Source organism: Leptonychotes weddellii, chromosome 7, assembly GCF_054177405.1.
Source record: "Leptonychotes weddellii isolate Sample4059 chromosome 7, ASM5417740v2, whole genome shotgun sequence".
Taxonomy (NCBI): Eukaryota; Metazoa; Chordata; class Mammalia; order Carnivora; family Phocidae; genus Leptonychotes; species Leptonychotes weddellii.
This window is the reverse complement of record NC_138375.1, coordinates 43,993,423-44,016,285: the sequence shown is the minus strand read 5'-3', so window position 1 is coordinate 44,016,285 and position 22,863 is coordinate 43,993,423. Positions and strand designations below refer to the sequence as shown.

The 22,863-nt window shown below is 42.3% G+C and overlaps 1 protein-coding gene across 1 annotated transcript in view; it reads right to left on the bottom strand.

Annotated features, from left to right (window-relative positions):
• ITK (IL2 inducible T cell kinase) overlaps positions 1-22,863 on the bottom strand; it is a 63,658-nt gene that overhangs the window by 2,606 nt on the left and 38,189 nt on the right. The window contains exons 8-16 of the mRNA XM_081826239.1: positions 21,482-21,536; positions 12,605-12,687; positions 10,603-10,736; positions 10,140-10,214; positions 8,114-8,285; positions 7,520-7,736; positions 6,271-6,335; positions 6,062-6,180; positions 3,202-3,359 (exon numbers count right to left, since the gene is read on the bottom strand). Of these exons, the coding sequence (XP_081682365.1) occupies positions 3,202-3,359; positions 6,062-6,180; positions 6,271-6,335; positions 7,520-7,736; positions 8,114-8,285; positions 10,140-10,214; positions 10,603-10,736; positions 12,605-12,687; positions 21,482-21,536 (1,078 nt within the window). The remainder of the gene's footprint in view (positions 1-3,201; positions 3,360-6,061; positions 6,181-6,270; positions 6,336-7,519; positions 7,737-8,113; positions 8,286-10,139; positions 10,215-10,602; positions 10,737-12,604; positions 12,688-21,481; positions 21,537-22,863) is intronic.

The window sequence follows — 22,863 nt, the reverse complement described above, 5'->3', positions numbered from 1 at the left end:
CGAGGCCATTGTGTCTTAGTTGTTAATAGCAGGGATTCTGGGATCATATGGCTGGCTTTTGAATCTAAGCTTTTCCACTTATTAACTGTGTGACTTTGAGCAGGTTATTTAACTTGTTTGAATGTCAGTTTTGTTGTCTGTAAAGTGGGGATAATAAGAGTATCTATCTCATAAGATGGTTGTGAGAATTAAATAAAATCATGTATTAAAAATACATCATAAAGGGGTGCCTGGGTGGCTCAGTCGGTTAAATGTCTGCCTTCGGCTCAGGTCATGATCCCGGGGTCCTGGATCGAGTGCAACATCATGCTCCCTGCTCAGCAGGAAGCCTGTTTCTCCCTCTGCCTGCCACTCCCCCTGCTTGTGCTCGCTCTCTCTCTCTGACAAATAAATAAATAAAATCTTTTTAAAAAATACATCATAAAATAAGTGCTAAATAACATCAAAAAAGAAAATACTTAGGTATAAATCTCACAAAATATGTATAGGACCTACATTAGGAAAAATATAGAATTTTAAAGAAAGAAATCAGAGACGATCTAAATAAATGGAGACATTTCATATTCAAGGATGGGAAGACTTTATATTATTATTAAGATGTAATTTCTTCTCAACTGGATCTATAGATTCAACACAATCACAATCAGAATCCCAGAAAGTTATTTTGTAGATATTGACAAACTGACTCTGAAGTTTACATGGAAAGGCAGAAGACTCAGAACCAACACAATGCTGAAGAAGAGCAAAGTTGGAGGACTGACACTGCCCAACTTCAAGACTCACTGTGAAGCTAGAGTAATGAAGGCAGTGTGGTATTGGTGAATGAATTAACAAAGAGATCAATGGAACAGAGTTGAGTGCCCAGAAATAGATTCTCACAAATACAGTCAACTGACCTTTGCAAAAGGAGCGAAAGTTATTCAGTGGAGAATGGGTAGTCTTTTCAACAACAGTGCTGGAACAACTGGATGTCCACATGCAGTATAATGACTCTGGACACAGACCTTATACCCTTCACAAAAACTAACTCAGAATGGATCAGAGACGGGCGCCTGGGTGGCTCAGTTGGTTAAGCGACTGCTTTCGGCTCAGGTCATGATCCTGGAGTCCCTGGATCGAGTCCCGCATCGGGCTCCCTGCCCGGCAGGGAGCCTGCTTCTCCCTCTGACCCTCCCCCCTCTCATGTGCTCTCTCTCTCTCATTCTCTCTGTCTCAAATAAATTAAAAAAAAAAAAAAAAAAAAAAAAAAGAATGGATCAGAGACCCAAATGTAAAATGCAAAACTTAGAAAACTTCTAGAAGATAATATAGGAGAAAATTACTGGGTTCAGTAATAGGTTTTTAGATACAACACCAAAAGCCTGATTGATAAAAGAAAAAACTGATGTTGAGCTTTGTTAAAATTTAAAATGTCTGCTCTGTAAAAGACACTGTTAAGAGACAGAAAAGACAAACCATAGTCTGGGAGAAAATATTTTCTTTTTTCATTTTTTTTTTTTTAAAGATTTTTTTTTTTTTAAGATTTTATTTATTTATTTGACAGAGACAGCGAGAGCAGGAACACAAGCAGGGGGAGAGGGAGAGGGAGAAGCAGGCTTCCCACTGAGCAGGGAGCCCGATGTGGGACTCGATCCCAGGACTCTGGGATCATAACCTGAGCCGAAGGCAGACGCTTAATGACTGAGCCACCCAGGCGCCCGAGAAAATATTTTCAAAACACGTATCTGATAAAGGACTTATATCCAGAGTATACAAACACCTCTTCAAACTCAAAAGCAAGAAAACAAATAATCCAATCAAAAAATGGGCAAAAGAGGGCGCCTGGGTGGCTCAGTTGGTTAAGCGACTGCCTTCGGCTCAGGTCATGATCCTGGAGTCCCTGGATCGAGTCCCGCATTGGGCTCCCTGCTCGGCAAGGAGCTTGCTTCTCCCTCTGACCCTCCCCCCTCTCATGTGCTCTCTCTCTCTCATTCTCTCTGTCTCAAATAAATAAATAAAATCTTTAAAAAACAAATGGGCAAAAGATCTCAACAGACACCTCATTAAAGAAGATACACAAATGGCAAATAAACATTTGAAAAGATGTTCCACATCATATGTCATTAGGGAACTGCAAATGAAAACAATGAGTTACCAATATACACCTATTAGAATGGTTAAAATACAAAACATCTGATAACATTAAATGCTTGTGAGGATGTGGAACAACAGGAATTCTCATTGCTGGTGGGAAATGAAAATGGTACAGCCACTGTTAGAAGAGAGCATGACAGTTTCTTACAAAGCTAATGTATTGTTATCATATGATCCAGCAATCATACTCCCAGTTGAGCTGAAAATTTATGTTCATACAAAAACCTACACACAGATATTTATAGTAGCTTTGTCACAATTGCCTAAAACTGCAAGTGATCAAGATGTCCCTCTGTAGGTGAATGAATAGCCAAGCTGTGGTACCTCCATACAATGGAATACTATTTAGTGATAAAAAGAAATGAGCTATCAAGCCATGAAAGGACATGGAAGAATCTTTTTTTTTTTTTAAGATTTTATTTATTTATTTATGAGAGAGAGAGAGAGAGAGAGAAACAGCATGAGAGGGGAGGGGGTCAGAGGGAGAAGCAGGCTCCGCTTGATCCCAGGACTCCAGGATCATGACCTGAGCCAAAGGCAGTCGCTTAACCAACTGAGCCACCCAGGTGCCCAGGACATGGAAGAATCTTAAATGCATAATTAAATGCATAGTACTAAGTGAAAGAACCCAATCTGAAAAGGCTATGTACCATATGATTCCAACTATATAACACTCTGGGAAAGGTAAAACTTGAACAATAAGAAGATCAATAGTTGCCAGCGTTCTGGGGAGAAGGAGGGAATTGTAAATAAGTGAAACAGTGGATTTTAGGGCAGTGAAACTATTCTGTTTAATGCTATAATGGTATCTCACCCTCTCTTCCTCTCTAACAGTGTGTTGTTGGCTTGTGACATTCTTTTGCAGATCAAATAATATTTAAGGTCGCTGCCAGCTCTTTTAGAGATGGGCAAACTCTTTCATTAGTAGACACTCAAAGCCACTTGCTTGCTAATCTACTTTAGTTACACCTGCTTCCTCATCCTCTAAGAGGGTTTCTTTCTCAAGGAAGGGAACAGACCCTAAAGTTATAGATTACAATGTAGGGGGAAACCACTTCCTTTACTGACCTCTTTCCAGCAATAATTCATGATCTGGTAGATATTCACAGAGGCCAGCCGGGGCTTGTATAAGCGAAATCCAGTAGTGATGTCTTCTACCACTTCTGAGTTGCTTCGGTTTTCATACGGGATTTTGCCTTCACTGAAGACTTCCCACATCAGCACGCCTACAAGAAATGGTGAGTGTAGCACAGTGAATGAATAACAAACAAACAAATAAGCCTACATCAAGAAATTGCAGATTCCTTGACATTCAGATTCAAGTCCCTACCTTCAGGGAGGACAATACCAAACCACCCGAGGCTTCCTTAGGCCTGTACTATTTCTAAAGAACAGAGATTTCCCAATCTTCCTAGTGGTGAGGAACTTTCAACTTCAGCCCTTTTTTGTATCTAACTCAAATGTTACTACTAAAAGTTGCAGGGGATGTAAACTCAAATGTCTACACATCATGTAAATGGGTGGAGTGGACGAGATGTGCCATAATGGAGACTAGGGGGACTGTGGAGAACTGGGGGTCAAGTTCTGTCTTCAGAGAATAGCTGTGATTTAGCTCCAGCCACCATAGGGCGCATGGGGATGAGGGTTTGGGATTGCCACATTTTCTGATTTTTTAAAAAGAAGTCATAAATTGAGAGTTTAGAAATAGAAACTCAATTTGATCTTTAAAAATACTGTGTAGACAGAGCAAAAACACATCTCTGGGTTGTCTATTTTTGACCTGTGATTTAATCCCCTTTCCTCTTCTGTCTTTAGCAGAAATGTCACACCCAATTTTATTATGTACTAATATATTCATAGGATGTCAAAGTGGGAAGAGAGCTTGCAGATCACCTATTTCAGTGGTTTTCAAAGCATATTTCAAGGAGTCTTAGGGCAGGGTTTTCCAAAGTACGATTCCCAAAACAACTGAATAAAAATCACCTCAGAAGTTTGTTCAAATGGCAGATCCTGGGCCCTGGCCCAGACCTCTGGATCAGGATTTCTAAGGGATCCTCACAGGTGCCTCTGCAGTTTTAGAAATTTGGAGCCTGCCTGTAAATAAGACTGTTTAGCTCCCCAAGTTGCCAGAATTTCTTTAGAAATTGAGATTTCTTTGGAAGTGAGATTTCTTTGGAAGTGAGATTTCTTTGGAAAACTGAGGCCTGCTGCCCAAAGCTCTATTTGAAAACATTTGCTTTCATGCAAACCTTGTAATGCATTGATTGGAAACTGAGTAAGGCCCAAAGAGCTTGCTTGACTTGCTTAAAATAGCACAGTTAATTAGGGCAGAAACCTTAAAATGCATGACAAAGTTCAATGGCCTCGAGGCAGGCATCAAGCTCTTAGTCCATCCAGGTTTCTGTTTCTCAGGCTTGCCACTCATGTTATCTCACCCTCTCTACCCTGCTTCCATTAGTCAGTCTCATTTTCGGACACTTCAGGGGGCATATCCTAGGCAGGGATGGACTGTAGCTCAACCCCCTAATTTTATGATGCAACAGAAAATTCCCAAGCTGACAACCTTTGGCAGAATAAGCCTCATGCAGAGTTGGCAGGTGAATGTGACAAAGTGGCCATGGGTGCAAACATCTCTGTATGGGATACCGGGCTTGGCGCAGTGTGACCGGCTGCATCACCCATAGAGAGTGGCCACATGTCAGCCATACCTTTCCTCATTATATACAGACTTGGGGGAAAATAGAATCTTCTGAGATTGCTCTGGTGCAGTTTTATTTCTTCCAAGTTCATTCAGTAACTTAAATTTGAATAACAAAATCTTAGCTGGGTCTGTCAAATAGGGAAGCTGTTTTAAGGAACAGTTCAGAAGAACTAGAAATTTACAAACCACTCGGTTATAGAAGTTGGCTCTTCTAAAATACTGGGGGAAACTTCAGAACTAGTTCTCTGAAGAGATTTAATTAGCTTTTCCCTGGTTTCTACTCTTAAGTCAATACATTTGGCAAAATCAAACTCCAACTCATTCCTTTCCAAAGTATAACCCTTCTTATAGTCCAAATCAAAGAGGTTGTTTGGCATGTCTTTGTGTATAGTTTAGCACACACAAACTATGGCTTAGGAGGATATGACAAATCCAGCAAGGATGGCTAGTACTTTCTGCCACACCAACATCATTCATTCTGCCTTTCATTCATGCCCATTTGCGCTCATCAGAAAGTCTAATTCCTTATCATGAACTGCCAACTTCATTGTCTAATGGTCTCTCACCAAGACAGTACCCCTCTTTTCTTTGGACACACCAAATTTTTAAACTTGCTGGTTTTTTGGTCAGAGACACCAAATCTTCCCTGGATCCTCAAGTGGGGATGACTCTCTCTCATCATTCAGATCAAGGGTCACCTCCTTGGAGAGGCCTCCCAGACCATGCTATTTAGAACGGACTCTCCATCCCAGTCACTTTCTATTCCATTAACTGTTTTGTTTTATTCATAGCACTTACTTATCACTATGTGACTTTGTCTTATGTACATATCTATTATCTTGTTTATGTGATTGTTATCTGTCTCCCCCTAAGATTTGGCTCCAAGAGAATAGGAGTCTTTTCTATCCTATGCATTGTAAGCACCTAGATTAACCCTGGCTTATAGTAGAGGCTTGATAAATTGTTGCTGAATAAATGAGTAAAATATTTATTGAGGCGTACGTGCGGGAAAATACTGTTGAACAAAATATGTTTTCAAAGATCTCCAAGAACGAATGCAAAAATGAGGACCTCTTCATAGTTTTCAGAACCATTATCACACACAGACTATCAGTGGGATGCCCTCACCACCCAGTCCTGGGCAAGTAGAGTTGCCTGGATTTGACAAATAAAACAGCTGCCTGGCAGTCCTTGATCATGTGGGTGTGGGGCCAGGATGACACTCACCAAATGACCACACATCTGACTTGCTGCTATAGCGGCTGAAGGAGAAGACTTCCGGGGATGCCCACTTCACCGGGAACTTGGTGCCTGTGGAACTGGTGTATTGATCATCGAGGACGAACCTGGGTAGAGAGTGGAGAAAGAATGTCTGAACGTTCTGGGGGCCTGAATCCCATTCCTGAGACTTTCCTGGCGCCACATGCCCATATTACCTTGTCATCCCAAAGTCGGACACCTTGATGACTTGGTTCTCTCCCACTAAACAGTTTCTGGCAGCCTGGAGTGGAGACAGGCAAACAAAAGGGAAAGGAAAACTGGTGGTGGATAATCAGTATAAGGAGTCTCCTATAATCTCAGTTTTTTTGGGTTCCTATGTGCTGCTGTACAAGGGCTTTACAGATGTTAATTAAGCTTCACTAGTGTCCAGAAGTGAGCTCAAAAGTCAAATGTGTGATCCTTTATCAGGATGAGTAAGTTTGGTCTTTTAGCTTCATTCCTGAGATCCTAATTAGAAGAGAAATCTGTGGTGTTGTCTAACCAACGAAGTGCTCTAATGCGACTTGATGCAATAGGAAATGTTAACATTAGGGATGATATGAAGAGACTGTCACCCATTTGACTGAAATAAGAATGTTTTGAGGTTACTAATCCTCTTTTTTATTTTATTTTATTTTTTTTTAAAGATTTATTTTTTTATTTTTTTTATTTATTTGAGACAGAGAGAATGAGAGAGAGAGAGCACATGAGAGGGGGGAGGGTCAGAGGAGAAGCAGGTTCCTTGCTGAGCAGGGAGCCCAATGCGGGACTCGATCCAGGGACTCCAGGATCATGACCTGAGCCGAAGGCAGTCGCCCAACCAACTGAGCCACCCAGGCGCCCCGAGGTTACTAATCCTCTTAAGACTACTCCTCAATAGGAAGAGTACCTAGTCCCTAATTAGTATCACAGAATTGTGCACTGGAAGAGCCCTTAGTGATAAAAGACCCCACTCTTTTTTCACATTTGAAATGTGCCTTCAAATCCCAAGGGGATATGTTAAAATGAATATCCTGACCTCTGACCTCCAGAGATTCTAAGGATGGTTTTAGCATCACTCCAATGTGATTGTGGTAAATCCTTGGATAACAGTTTGAGAAAAACTGTGCTTGTCCATTTCCCTCACTTTACCAAGAGGAAACCGAGGCACAGAGCGGTTAAGGAGAGGCCATAAGCTTCATTTTGGAAAAATGTAAACTCAGACTCAGAGGGTACAAGTCAGAAACAAGGCTGGGATTAGAGCCCAGATCTGAGTCCTACTAGGACATCGCCTAGTGGGTGGAAGAAGAAAGAATTTGAGAGTGGAAGGGAGATGGTCTGTGACTTGTTATTTATCAACGTATTCCCAGTCTGGGTAGCTCCACATTTCAGTGGGACATAGCCCTTCATCCCAGACCTACAGATGTTGGCCCTGCATCCTCTTACCAGGTCTCTGTGGATGACACATGCCTCCTCCAGGTACGCCATGCCCTCACACACGTCCAGGCACATGCCCAGCAGGGTTTCTGCAGCAAAGAGTCCCCGCTGGCTGCGCAGGTAATCCGACAGGCAGCCATGCTCCATGAACTCGAACACCAGGCAGATGGGAGCCTGCTCTAGGCACACCCCATACAGCTGGACCAGTTTGGGGTGAGAGAGTTTCCTGGAGGAAAAAGGCAAGGGATGAGATGGTCTAAATTCAGTCTCCCAAAAATGCACTCCCTCTCCAAAACAAAAACAACCTGAAGGATGGTGAGAAGTCAGATGGTATGTGCGAGGATGAATGGAGGCCGGTGTGGCTGGTGCATTGTGGACCAGAGGAGAGATGCGGAGGGGATGAGACTGGGGAGCAGACAGGGCAAGACCATGACAGGCCTTGTAGACCGTGGTGAGGAGTTTGATTTTATTCTCCATGCCACTGGAAACCATCACTAGATTTGAGGAGCAAGGTGGCGAACATGGCATCAAAATGGTATGTAAAGAACAGCACAGAATATCCTCCCCAAGACATCTTTGCATACTCTTGTTTTGGCTACTCACATCATGACTTCAGCCTCCTCTATGAAGTCCTCTTCTGACATAGCCCCTTCTTGAATGGTTTTGATGGCCACCTTGTCCTTGTTGAGCCAGTAGCCAAGATGCACCAACCCAAACTGCCCACTGCCAATCTCCTGCACAAAAGTGAGCTCTGAGGGATCAATCACCCATTTCCCTGGAAAAGAGAGAGAGGGTCTTCCAGGGGTGGCAAGCAGTAGATATGAGGTATAGGGCTACAAGGAGACTATATATAGCCCTAGATAGCTTGTTACTTTATTGTTAATATAACCCAAAGATGGCAAATAGTATAAGCTTTAGGTAAATAGGTAAAATTATTATCTTCCCCCCAAATAATAACACAGTATATGCATTTAAAACCATGAAAAATGTATGTGGGGGGAGATTATATGGAAGGAGGAAGGAAAGTGGCATTAATCAAGATATCAAAGAAAATAAATGAAAGGGTTCTTGTAATGTCTCAACTATTTTCTATTCCTGATTGAAAATATTTTATTGTCATTTTTCACACAGAGCGAATTTCATTTGAGCTGATCATTCATTCATTCATTCATTTATCCACCAAGTGCCTCCACAGCACTCTGTTTGGCCATAGCAGGGGCTGGGAGTAAGGATCCCAAGGGGTCTGGTACAGAGGTACCCGGCAGCACAGTCTGGTACATGGTAGGCTCTCAAAAAATGCACAGTAAATGAATAAAAGGAATCTGATTCTCAATTTTTACATTGACAAGATGAGCGGGTTCATAAAATAATCTCTGAGATCCCATCCAGCATGGATATGTTAAGATTCTATAGTGAATAGAATTACCCTAGTTTTATCAGGAGGCTAAAGAGGCATTACCCTTTCCTGGCACTTGGCCCTAGTACCATGAACAGCTCAATTTCTACCTCTTTGAGTCAACAGAAAAGAGTGCTGAGTTCCTGTTGTGTAACAGATATGGTGCTAGTTAGGGATGGAGGGCCCATGGCAATGTTTCTCAAAGTATGGCTCTCTAATCACCTGTGGCAAAATCACCTAGAGCATTTGTTTAAAATGCAGACTCCAGGATTCCATTATCAGAAACTGTGTTTTGGTAAGTGTTAGGTAGGTAGTGTCCAGGAGCCAACATTCTTTTTCTTTTCTTTTTAAGATTTATTTATTTTGGGGGGGGAGGGGGGGCAGTGGAGAGACAGTCTTAAGCAGACTCTGCGCTGAGCACAGAGCCTGATGTGGGGCTTGATCTCATGATCCTGAGATCATAACCTGAGCCGAAATCAAGAGTTGGACGCTTAACTGACGGTGTCACCCAGGTGCCCCCAGGAGCCAACACTATTACTAAGCATCCCAGATGACTTAGATATACTCTGGAGTCTGAGAACCACCCATCTAGGAGACACAGAATGAAAATTACTCCAGCCTTCTCCTCGACCAGCACAGTTTAAACCAGGGGATGGAAACTCAAATGCCTTTATGTTCCAGGCAGATAATAAAAAATGAGGGTGGCAGTTCCAAAGGATAATAGGGAGTAACAGGGCTTGTGGCGCTGGAGATGCAAGCTTTGCCTAAAGGCACTGAAAAAAAATTAACACCATGTTATGCAGACAAACACTTCTGAATGCTTCCAGCTTCCAGCCCTTGGAATGGAGCATACCCAGCAAACTAGATGATACAGAAGTTCTAGAAGATAGGTGGGAATATGGTCCTAAGGCATTATTTTCTAATATTATTTTCCAATAGCATTTAGTAGAGTGCTGTGTACAGAGTAGGTATTCAATAAACATTTCATTGATGAACTCTTAAGTAAAACCAATGGACACTGATTTGACATGGATAAATGTGCTCATATATACATCTTTCTTACACACTTTGTAAATATTCCTTTGTGCACATCATCTCCAGATATATGGTGGACCTGTTGTAATGGTTATTTTAAGTCTGGGGAAGCATTAGGTCCATGGGAAGTCCATTCAGAATTTGCCCCAGACCTTTAGGGATGTGCCAATACGAAACATTGCTGACTGCACTGCTCACCATATCTCAGTCCTGCTGTGACCGGGGCTTTCTGCCTCCAGGAACAAACTGGATACCGGAGTCTAGTGACCAGACCTGGGTTGATTAAAAAGTGAAAGGCAGTAGTTATTGCTTTACTGTAGCAACTGTTCAAGTTACATCACCAGCAAAAATATAATCCAATGCAAAAGCTATTTTTATTCTGGAAAACAAATCCCAAAGCCCAGTCACTGATATTACACCCCCTCCAACAAGAGTGATAAACACAGATGGGCAGGTGGTGAAATCCCATGTGTCTAAAAACAGAATTTGCTAATGGGAAATATGTAATATGATCAAATATTTGGCATCCTTTTCTATTTGGAGATTTAGTTATTATTTATGGTCAGCTTGTCTGGGATGAAGAAACCCGGCGGGGTGGTTGTCATTTTTCTCCAAGTTCCCCTGCGAGGGTTCCCCTCTGGCCTCATCCTTTAGATCTCACCTCCTCCATTATGTTGGTGATAATTGATGAGGAGAGGGATGGAGTCAAACACATACTTCTCAGCCACATAGTATCGCTTGGGGTTGTCATTTGTTTCTTTGATGTGATAGTGCTTTATACAGGGGTTGTTCTCACTGAAACAAATGAAACATATATGCAGTGATTATTAACAAGCAATATTTAGACACAAAAATGTCTACTGGTATCAGATTCCTATTAGCTTTGTTTTTTTACCCTCTCAGAAGGATGGCAGGTATATTTCAACTCGTGTGTCAGTCTTGACAGGGTGGCCCTGGGGGCTGAAGTAAGGAGGACTCTGAGGCTGCATTTAGACCCAGTTAGAATCAGTGCCATGATGGGTTGGTGATGCTTCTTCTATGGCCATGAAGTGGGGAATGGTCTTGTGTGTGCTCCATGCTTGCCTCCTCTGCTGTGTGGATTTCACTAACTGTCAGCAGACGATAAGGGAGCACTCTGGACCCTTAGTACTACGTGACTTTGCAGAGCAAAGAGTTCACATAGCAGCTCTGAATGCTCTCTTTAGAAAGGCCTGCTTGCAAGGCTGCCCCATGGCTGGCATCTGAGAATTTGGATTTTGGGAGGGCTCTCACCATTCTCTAACTGATAAGGATGGCTCCCTGTTCCTAAATTGTTTGTATAGCATTGTGGTTTATGTTCAATGCCTGCTTTTCTTCTGGGACTCTGGAATTTTGCTGTATGCTAGGCAGAGGATGCCTAGGTGACCAGCCCCCAATGAAAACCTTAGGCACTGAGTCTCTCATGAGCTTCCCTGGTAGACACCATTTTACCCCTGTTGTCAAAGCTTATTGCTGGAGGAATTAAGCACGTCCTGTGTGACTCCCCTGGGAGAGGACTCTTGGAAGCTCCATGTTTGGCTTCCTCTGGATTTTGCACCATGTGTTTTTTCCCTTTGATGTTTTTGCTTTGTACTCTTACACTACGATAAATCTTAACCTTGAGTGTGACTGACTATATGCTGAGTCCTGTGAGTCTTCGTAGTGGATCCCTGAACCTGGAGGTGGTCTTGAACACCCTCAGCATAAACTTTATTTCTCATTCCTTCTCCATAATATCTTATGGAGCTGCAGGTCACTGTCCTCACTGTCCCCAGCCGTGGAAGAGGCACGGCCCCTCTGTGATGCGCATCTTCTTTCCCATCCCTGGGCAGCACCCTTCTTCTCCATCACCCGTCTAGACCCTGCTCTTGCTCTGAGTCTTGCCCATGTCCTCATTCACCAAGAAGTGTTCCCTGAGGACACCTTCATCATTCTTTTTCTCTTTTCTCTTAATTCTTACTGGAACTTGCTCATTGCCAAACTGCTTTGTTCTTACTTATTTTTTAATTAGAAGAGAATCTGAGACCCAGATAGGTTCTTAGACATTTGTTTTACTGAGCAGGAAACTGAGGTACAGAGAGGGGCAGACAAGCAGGGTCTTGCAGTCAGCCAGCTGGAGCATGACGGTGGCTTGACCACTTGAGCTCTATTGCCTCAGGGAGGTGCCATCAGCTCTTTGAGCCTTGTTTTTTCCTATGTGGAAGGAGCATAGTAACTCCTGCCTTCAGAGCTTGTGAGGATCAGAAACAGTCTGTAACATTCTGGCACATGGTAAGGACTCAGTAAATGGTAGGTAGCTTTATTAGCCGAGCCAGAACTAAAACGTCTATCTTCGCACTTTTGGTTGATAGTATCTTCTCTGTTAGCTGTGGGTTAAAGTATAAATCATCAACTGCAGCTCAAGTATTTTCTTTCTTTAGAGCTCTGCACTCGGGGGTGCTAACTTAGATGACAACCTGGCGTCTGGACCCAGCTCTGTTACTTTCCAGCGAAATGACTTCAGTTATGTCCTTCATCTTCCTGGCCTTGGTTTGCTCAGAGGGATCAGGGAAAGCACACCATTTCTAGCAACCCCGCTGCCTCTTGCACCGTCTGAGGTTGCTGTGTGTCTCTCCCCACTTTGCAGAGCTGACTTAGCACCATACCTTACGATGGCTTTGGTGAAAACAGACACGGTGTATGTTCCCGGGGTCCTGGAATCTCGTACCATGAAGGCTCCTTCTTTGCCCTGGAGTGGTTAGAAAACACAGAGGGTTAGTGATCTCAGGAAACCAGCCTCATGCCTCCAGCTCCACTTGCTTGTCTGCAAAAGGAGGAGAGACAAGAGGCCAGCTTTGCACAGAGCAGACGTTCCGCAATAATGGCTACCATTTCATCTGTTCATTCAACAGATATTTCCCGATGTCCTACCATAGATCAGAGACTTCTGGTGATGACGCGTAAGCAGGGAATAAAGACAGATAAATATAAGCTCTGCCCTTTTGGGGGTCCCCATGTACCAGGCTCCTTACAGATGTTATCCAACCCTCACTACAACATGGCAATCTAGATTTGGTATCCTCAGTTTACTGACGAGGATGCTGAGTGCCACAGAGCTGAAGTGACTGTCTCACAATCCACAATTAGTAAGTGGCAGACCTGGGCTTTGAACCTTGAATGTGGCATGAGAGCAAAGCCCATGTTCCTTCCACTGTTCCATGATACCTCCTCTCAACACATGTTAGAAGCCAGTTCTCCATTCCCCTCCAAGGGCACAGAGCTTTCTGATCTTGAAGCTTCATCAGTTCCTTAATGGGAATGTATGTATTAGGCCCTTTCTAGAGTGCTGATTTTGCTGTGGGCAAAAGGAGAAAAAAATAACAAACAAACATGAAGTTCCTGGTCTCACGAGGGAAGTGGAAGAAGGGAAAGCCCCAAGAATGTACTTGGGGCACACCCTTCCCTCAGCAGTTTTGCCAGCGCTGATGGGAAAAGTACAAGCAAATGCATATGCCAATGTATTCAGTCCTCGTGGGAACTTCAAAATCTGGACTCCGTTTTGAGTACTTCATGTCTAGCGCTCTGTTCCTACCCAACTGCAAATCTGTGCTGGTAATGTTTTCAAAACCTATTATTTACTTAACTTCAACATGGTGAGGGCTACAAGTGAAGGCCAGTGAAACACATGGACCTCATGTGTGAGCCACACATCCTGGTAGCATATGGGGCAAAGGGTATACAGTTTGGAACAGTGTGAGCCCCTCCATCTCCCAACCCCCAAAGTGGGTTGTCTACGCACAATGAAAACAATACACACGGATGCCCATGCTGATTGTTTGACTCCTAGAATCCCGGCGTGTTTAGCAGCATCCCTGGCCTCTGTCAGCTGGATGCGAGACCCTGCCAAGTGTTCGCTGGGGAGAAAAAGTCATCCCGTTGAGAACTATGGATCTGGCCTAACTCCCTACAACCCTGTGTCCCACACTTCGTTGATTATCACGATCACCTGAAGAAACTGAAGCACAGAACAAGACAAAACAAAAAAACCCAAACCAACAAACAGTTAACCGTGCTTCACCCCTTACCTATACACTTAGAATCTGTAGGACTGGCACCCTGGTTCCCGAGCTTTTTAGAAGCTTGCCATGTGATTCTTAGAGACATCCAGGTTTGGTCTCCGTTGACTCAACTGAACATGTAGCTCTTACTTATAATTGTCCTGACTAGTAGTTTCTCTCTCTCAAAACAGCATTACATGTTAGAAAACTTGCCCAGATATATAACCTGCTACCTCTAACTTGGCCCTAAACCTGCAGGGGTGTGTATGTTGGGAGCAGGGGGTGGGGGGTGGCTGGGGACAACTGGCCCTTATATCATTGTGCATTCTTGTCAAACCTATAATTTACCACATAAATGTGAAACACCCCAAACTCTTCTTACCTCTTCTGGGACTTCAAGGATCTATTTTGAAAATCGGAGGGGGGTGGAAGGTGGGGGAATTGCATGAAGGTGGACAAAAGGTATAAATTTCCAGTTATAAGGTAAGTAAGACCTGGGAAGTAAGGTCCAGCCTGATGACAATAATTAACAGTATTGTGTTTTCTATTTGAAAGTTGCTAAGAGAGTAGATCTTAGACATTCTCATCACAGGAGAAAACAATCTGTAACTATGTGTAGTGATGGATATTAATAAAACTTACTGTATTAATCATTTTGCAATATATATATCAATATACATATTATAATATATATAGTTATTATTACAAATTATTACAATTGTACACATTAAACTTATAAAATGCGACATGTCAGTTATATCGCAATAAAACTGGGGCAAGAAAAGAAATTGAAGCTGAGACATGAATCTTCAGGCCCCTATTGCTTAGACATGCTCTTCCTACCCCAAGGCTGTGAGTTTGGGCTGCTCGGGCTGCTGCCTGAAAACAGGGGAAGAATTGAGGGAAATGCAGAAAGGTACCATGTTTCTTTTTCTAAGATATCCTCAGACAGTCCTAGTATTCTTGGTTCACACAGAATTTATTTTAGTAATTTTTTTTAAAGATTTTATTTATTTATTTGACAGAGAGAGACACAGCGAGAGAGGGAACACAAGCAGGGGGAGTGGGAGAGGGAGAAGCAGGCTCCCTGCCGAGCAGGGAGCCCGACGCGGGGCTCAATCCCAGGACACTGGGATCATGACCTGAGCCGAAGGCAGACGCTTAACTGACTGAGCCACCCAGGCGCCCCTATTTTAGTAATTTTTATTTCATGATTTTCTTTTAAATTTAAGAAATCCTTTATAATCTTTCTTGAGCAGTGTATGATCTTGAGCCTATAGTTAGCATCCCACATTACCCACAATGTGTTCTGTGCAGAATCTTGGACATGGTGAGGACAGAAGAGTGCTAAACAGAGTCTTATTTTCCTTTTCTCAGATATAAATGTAAACCATTTATCCAGTGAAATATTAAAGTCTCTTTTAACATTTGCTTACAAATCCTCCTTTTAAAAACGTGATTTTTCCAAGCGTTAGAGTTTTTTCCCCTTTGGGGTCAGTAGTTTATTTAATTTCTAAAGTAAAGGTGATCTTTATGACATCAAAAATCCCAGATTAGTTCATTTGATTTTAAAATAGCTTTTGAAGCATAATTTACATACCATGAAATTCTCCCAGTTCAAATATACAATCCAGTAATTTTTAGTAAATTTATAGAGTTGTGCAACTCAATCTGATTTTCGAACATTTCCATTACTCCCCAAGTATACCTCTATTTTATTTGCACCCCTGCCACACTAATATGCTTTCTGTCTCTATAGATTTGCCTATTCTAGACATTTTAGGCAAATGAAATAATATAATAGGTGGTCTTTTGTGCCTGGCTCCTTTCGCTTGGCATATTGTTTTCAAGATTTATCCAAGTTGTAGTGTGTATCAGTACTTCGTTCCTTTTTATGGCTGAATAATATTCCATCATATGACCATACCACATTTTGTTTATCCATTCATCAATGGATGGGCATTGGGCTGTTTCCACCTTGTGGCTACTGTGAATAGTGAATCAGTGTCTGGCTTCTTTTGCTCAACATCACCTTTGTGATATTCATCCATGCATTACATGTAGCACAGTTTGTCTTCAGAGATTTTCCCCTTTTCCAAATATTGAAGCTTTTGCTCTTGCCTCATTGGAATGTGATGGGTTAAACTCAAGGCAGGAAGAAACAAAACTTCAGCAGAGGAAGATTTTATCTGCCTATCTAAGTTATTCTAAAAGGGGAAGAAATAGACCAAAAAAAAAAAAAAAACACCAAAAACCCCCACAACAACAACAAAACAAACCCAGAAGTTTATCAAGTGTCTATAAAGAGGGGCGTGCAAACATCTCTTCTATTTAATTAGGAATGTTTTATTGTTGTTCTTATTCTTCCAAAGAAGCCGTTATTGTTGTTATTTTTTAAAACTGTAATCAGAGTGGGGCCCAACTGTTAACGAGAGTAATCCACAGACGTGAGAGATAGGGGAGGTAAGATTTTCAGTCAGCTCGGCTGAGCATGGGAGGCTCAGAGCTCTTCCCCCACCATCGTTGCTCTAAGTAACATTCAGTGAGGGTGACAGGAAACTCTGGTCTGGGGCTGAGGCAGTCTAGAGTTCTGAGGAAAACGAGGCATCCAGCATGTGTGTTACCGCCTACTTCCTGTAAGGGGCTCAGAGGAAGTCACAACCACCAAGAACACTGGAGCTTAAAGGGTCTTTGCTCACATCACTGCCACGCAAAGGGGCACTGACTTACACAATGCAGCAGAAGGGTGGCCCCCATTCCTTGAGACATTTTCAAGGTCTCAGTTTACCTTTTACTAATTTACCTAGAAAAATAAAGAGGCAACACTAGGGAAAAAAAAGTCATGGAGGTGGTGAAATATATGGATGGGAATTATGGGGATGGGAGAATAGAACTTAACTCATATATTCCCTTATTAACCGTGTGTGTGCATGCACCTGTGTGTACGTGTATGTATGCACCCCTCCTCTAGCCCAGAACTATGCCACTGATTCACACTCTGAACTTGGCCTCAGTTTACTCTTCCATAACACAGATGTTCTTTAAAGGGAATTCTTATTTTACCAGCCTATAATTCTGTGAATTCCAGGTATTTCCTGATTAAATGTATGCGCTTCAGTTTCCTCATCTGTAAAATGTAAGGTTGTTGGGAGAATTAAAGCACATAGAAGATTTCCTGGAATCTACCAGAACAAGGACCATTAGGGCTATCACTAGCCATTATTGTCACATGCTATGGTATACCATCTGTTGGAAGTATTAATTCCACTGTCTGCCTTTATCTGAGATATGCTGACATATTAGGAGTATATTTCCTTCTTCCTGCCCATAGGATTTAAAGGTGAATTTACAGAAGGTAATCTCAACACACAGGGTAGGTTACTGCGAAAGACAGACTGATAATTCATAGCCTTGTCATGTGGCATTACACTTCAGGAGAATGTCTCTGACACATTCAGGAGCTGGTTGTTTTCTTCTCTTGAAACAAATCCATTATTAAGTCAACATTGCATCTTTAATGACATCTTTGAATCATAGAAATACGATAAACCAATGCCTTGGAGTAAGGCTCCTGCCTAAAATTCAGGTCACCCAACGTGTGCGATGCTGTAAGGTAAGGAATAGCTGCTCACAAGGAATTTACCCTCTACCTAAATGGGTTAAGACAGAAGAGAAACTCCTGAGGCCTGAGGCAGAGTGAGAACAGTGTCACTGGAGAAATAATGACATTGCACCATTCCAAGGCCAGGCCACCACATTCCATGGCCAGAGAGAGGGAAAGCATGAGAGGCTTCTCAGAGGTAGTGTTATCTGATAAATTGATAGGACGATGTAGGAGATGCTTTTCTGCAGTTCCCAAACTTGGGTAAGTCCCAGAATCACCTGGGTGCCACCTCCAGAGCTTCCGCCTGGTGAGGGCTGGAGTTTGGAATTTGTATTTTTAAAAAGATCCCCCAATGATGCTCATGATCAGCCAGGTTCTCTTTAAGCATGGTTGTTAATTTAAAAACATTTATGAAGCATTTGATGTATTCATTCACTCAACAGCTACTTATTGAGGAACTGCCTTGTCATAAATCCAGTTTGGGATTCTAGGTGTAGCAGGAAGATAAAGCCTTTATATTCTAGTGGAGAACTATGGATGGGACAGTACGTCAGGAGGTCTAGTTAATAAAAATGCATCAATCCACCCCTTCAGTGTCCTCTACTTGTTAGATAAAGAGATTGTAAACACACCCAGGAAACAATTCTGCTTTTGTTTCAAGCAGAGGACAATACAGGGACTCACTGAAGTTTGCCCTTATATTACCCAAGGCGGCAAAGAGGATTTGGTAAAGTAGTTCAGAATATGAGCAGGAAGGAATGTTTCAACTGCCCCAGCAAGCAAAATGTATTTAAGTGTCTCCAAAGTAATCCCATAAAACAGGAAACCACTTCAGCTTGTCGTTCATGTGGGCTGTTTCAAGTGCGCCATGGGTAACACTTCATCAACCAATGTGTGATTGAAAATAACAAAACTGCACTTATTTAAACATTATAATTCAAGTTTTTAATTAATTTTGCAATCCTCTCAGTTCTCATCAGTCAGGTTTTACTATGTTATCCAATAACATAGGTTGGGGAACTAGGAGCTGAGCCAACTGCCCAGGCATCACAAGTTTAACTTGAAAAAATACAGATTCCCAGGAACTAACTGGAGATTCTGATTCTAGGTCTGGGGCAGGGCCCACGGGGAATCTGGATTTTTAAGTTTCCCAGTGAGTCTAATGCATGGTCTCCTGGGGACCACAGGAAACGATTAAGTGCTAAGTTGATGCGCAACCAAGGAAAAACCAGGGTCCAGTCATGACTCAGCTCAATTCCTCTTCCTCCCACGAGATGTGACTCCTTAGAATCTTCTCTGAGCTCCGAGGTCACAGTAAGCTTTAGACTCTACTGGGAAACAAGGCAAACTCTCTAGTTTCTATTTCTCCAAACTGGAGAGTTTGCCTTGTTTCCCAGTAGAGTCTAAAGCTTACTGTGGTCAAAGATCCTGTCTCAAGTACCCCTAAGGGCTTCATCCTGTGCTCAGCAAAATGGTAAGGTACTCGAGTTCCTAGTCAGCAAGCGTGATGAAGGAAATGGTGCACACACACTGTAGCTGAGGCGGCTGCTAACAGAGACGGCGGCCAGAACGCAGGCTGCTTCTGATGCATCCCTCCCTGGTAAGCAGCGTCTTTTGGGAAATCCATAAACCACTGAACTTGCTCTCTTTGATGAGATCAAGCTGCCCAAGGGCAGAACATCTCACCTTGTCCTCTATGCTAGCTGCTTGCTAATTGGCAACTTACCTGCAGAAGATGGAGTTCACTGCTCCCAGTATGACTGTGGGTTTTCCTTCTCCCCTCCCCTTTTCCTCTTTTAGAAATTCTATTTTTGCCTTAGATGGAATGAATCAATCTGTTACCAGTTTCCCTTTCTACAAAAGTACATAGCATGCTAATAATTAACTGTATGCCTTTAAATTATTCTTTGACAATATTCATCAACCCTCCACAGTGGCTCATTCCTAACCACTGTGCAAATAGTGGCCACCATGTTGGGTGACCAGCTGTCCTGGTTTGCCCAGGACTGAGTGGGCTGGGGATTCCTGAACACAGGACTCTCAGTTTTAAAACTGGGACAGCCCCAGGCAAACCAAGATGAGTTGGTCACCCCACCCGCATTCCGTGCAGGAAAGATTTGCAATTTAATTTAAAATTCTTAAAGATAGGGTGTCTGGGTTGCTCAGCTAGTTAAGCGTCTGCCTTCGGCTCAGGTCATGATCCCAGGGTCCTGGGACTGAGTTTCCTGCTTCTCCCTCTCCCTCTGCCTGTTGCTCCCCCTGCTCGTGCTTGCTCTCTCCCACTCCCTCTCTCTCTCTCTCTCAAATAAATAAGTAAAATCTTTTAAAAAATAAAATTCTTAAAGATAGGAAAACCTTCAGACCCAAACTGAGAAATGTTATATGGTGAAATGGCAGGAATAGGGTTGACATTTTGGCACAGGGAGATTAATGCTTCCATCAACTCATACCAACGGTTTACTGGTGTCACTGGTGAGGCTAGTGTTGGGTACAGGTCATTAACATCGTCTGAATATTAGATGCACCTGGAGAGATTTTTCTCTGAATTACTAATGCCTAGATCCTACCAACTAGATATTCTGATTTAATTAATCTGGGGTGGGGCTTGGGCACAGGTATTTTTAAAAATGTTTCCCAGGGAATTCTAGTGTGCAAACAGGTCTGAGAACAACTGCTCTAAGCATATATGCTGGTAAATTCATTGATTGCTCTGTAGAAGACTTTTTCTCCATAACTCCATGCATTTGGTTTCTCTGAAAGAGCCGTCAGTGTGCAATTTTTCAGTGCTACTCAAAGTGTGGTCTGTGGGTGGGCGCCAGATGGCAAATTGTTGCTGGTCCATCACCAAACAAAAAGAGAAATCGAGAGTAGGCATTTAGAAATTTTTCATAGCAATCAGAATAATTTTATGTCTAATGAATCTAAAGCTAATAAAAAAATTGAACTTGAATTTTTTGTGTCTTTGCTTCTTTATTTTTTCTAGTAGTTTATTTTTATTTCTTTTATAAAATGTAAGTCTGTGACAAATTGGAAATTGAAAACCAACCACAAAAATGTGATCCATCAACACAGACATTTGAGAGGCACTGTCCTAGAATAACAAATGACCCTCTGGTCCAGGCAGAGAGGGTTCACCTTGAGTGCCAATCACCTGATGGTGGCTGCCTGCAGCCCCATGTTTGAGAAGGATCCCAAAGCCATGGACCATGATCAACTCTCTCACATAAGATCAGGAGCAAAGGATGACAGCATGAGTATTGGGTAACTGTCATTGCTGATTTAATCCAACGCTCATCCTGTACTCATTGAGAAACTAAAGTCCAGGAAGAAGAAACATCCCCCAAATCACCCACTGTGTTGGTGAGAGAGCAGGGACTGGGACCTGTACTTTCCCCACTGCACCCTGCTTTCTCTCTTCTCATCCCTCTCCCTTTATTCTGACATCCCTGGGCAAGATCAGTCCTGCTACTTATACTGCATGGCTGTTGAGAACCGCTGCATGAAAAATAAGTTAAAACAAGTGATGTATTTCTTCTGGACACACAACCCAACCAAGTGGTATCTAAGTCACACTCACCCCTGAGTGAGAAGCAGGCAAGGCAACTAGCCCCATGGCCCCCCGGGGTCAGCCATCCCGGCCAGAAAGGCCACGATACCTGTTGTGACAGTTGCATGTCAATACCAAGGCCTTGAACCCTCGCTGGGTTTCTTACCCTATTATATGCTAGTTTCTATAAATCCCCAGAATATTTCCACTGGACATGAAAACCAGTGTAATCCAGTATGCCAGCTTACTGCATTGGCATAAATGATAGCATGGCTGGAAAAAAGAGCACAATTCATTTTATTTTAAGTCAAAAGGTAGGTTAAAGGAGACTTACTGTGTCCAAAAGAAGTTTTTCAGCTTTGTCTCGGCTGATACTCTTATTGTACCACCTGAAAGCAGGAAAAAGTCATATGTCAATGACAGTTAAAAAATTTTTATTATTTATTTGTAAAAGATAATGCTAGAAAATGATTTGGTCTTTTTCTGTCTGTACCAGTGCCTTCCAACTTAAAAACAAAGGCATGAACCATTTCCAGGTAATAAAATGTTTAATTGGAAGGGAACAAAGGAATCAGAATTGGTAAAGTGTCAATAATTTTTGAAGCTGGGTTTTGGGTATATGGAGGTTTATTATATTATTCTCCTTACTTTTGTGCAAGTTGGAAATTTTCCATAATAAAATTTTAGAAAACCTTCATCTTCTCCATTTCATAAGTCAGTGGGTGGTTTTGAGTAGGATGATGCTAGGACAGCTATAAAAACTGATCACAAATTTGAAAGTTTAGGCTTGTAAAGCAATTGCAGTATTTTCCTCTTTTAGATTGGTTTTCAAGATCTTCTGCAAAGTGATTATATTATTTTTATAATTTTGGGGTCTGGTGAAAAAAAACCCTAAAAAGTGGTAAGAAGAATATGAGTGATTTTTAGAGGTGAGGTTTTTGAATGTTGCTGGTAACACTTGAGCCACATCCTGGCTTCCCTGGCTACTTATTAGATAAGAGGAGTTAGAAAGATCATCAGTTAACAATCAGTTTTAGGAAAGTATAAACCCCAGAGGAGAGAAGTTCCGGGTGGGGAAGGAACATTACTCATCAAACTCGTGTGGCTATTAGAAAGTAGCTACAAATAAGGGAATTAATGGAGCCACCTGAACTTTTGAACATCATGCAACTGAGTGGTACTTTATACCGCAGTGGGCTCTTGTAACTTATCTAGCTGAGGGATGGCAAATAGGCTTCATCTCATGCGCAAGCTCTGGTCAATTAGTCGTAGCTGCCTAAAGCTGTGCACCTGAGCTCAGTAGGTAAGTGTGTCACGATCTAAGAGTGATGTCTACCCTGAGTTCAGGAATGGGGAGGGAATGCCAGCTAGAGTTCCTCCTTCAACTTGTCTGACCCTTCATTTTAAGGGAAAGGGATCTGAGATCCAGCCTGGTGAGGAAACTTGCCCAAGGTTATGCCCCCAAATCAGGGCAGGAGACCTGAAGGCAATCATTGGATGTACCAAACCATGATTATGCTCCCAGATGGTACATTTTTGAGTTCTTATGCAGATGTCACCTGAAACTAGACAATACTAAGTTCAAGGATAAAAAATCATCATATTGGGTATTTTATATATATATATATACTTATATATATATATAAGTATATAAAAGTATATATAAAGTCTGGATGTTTGCTTGTGAGTCATTTTATTCTCTAGCTGTGATCCCAT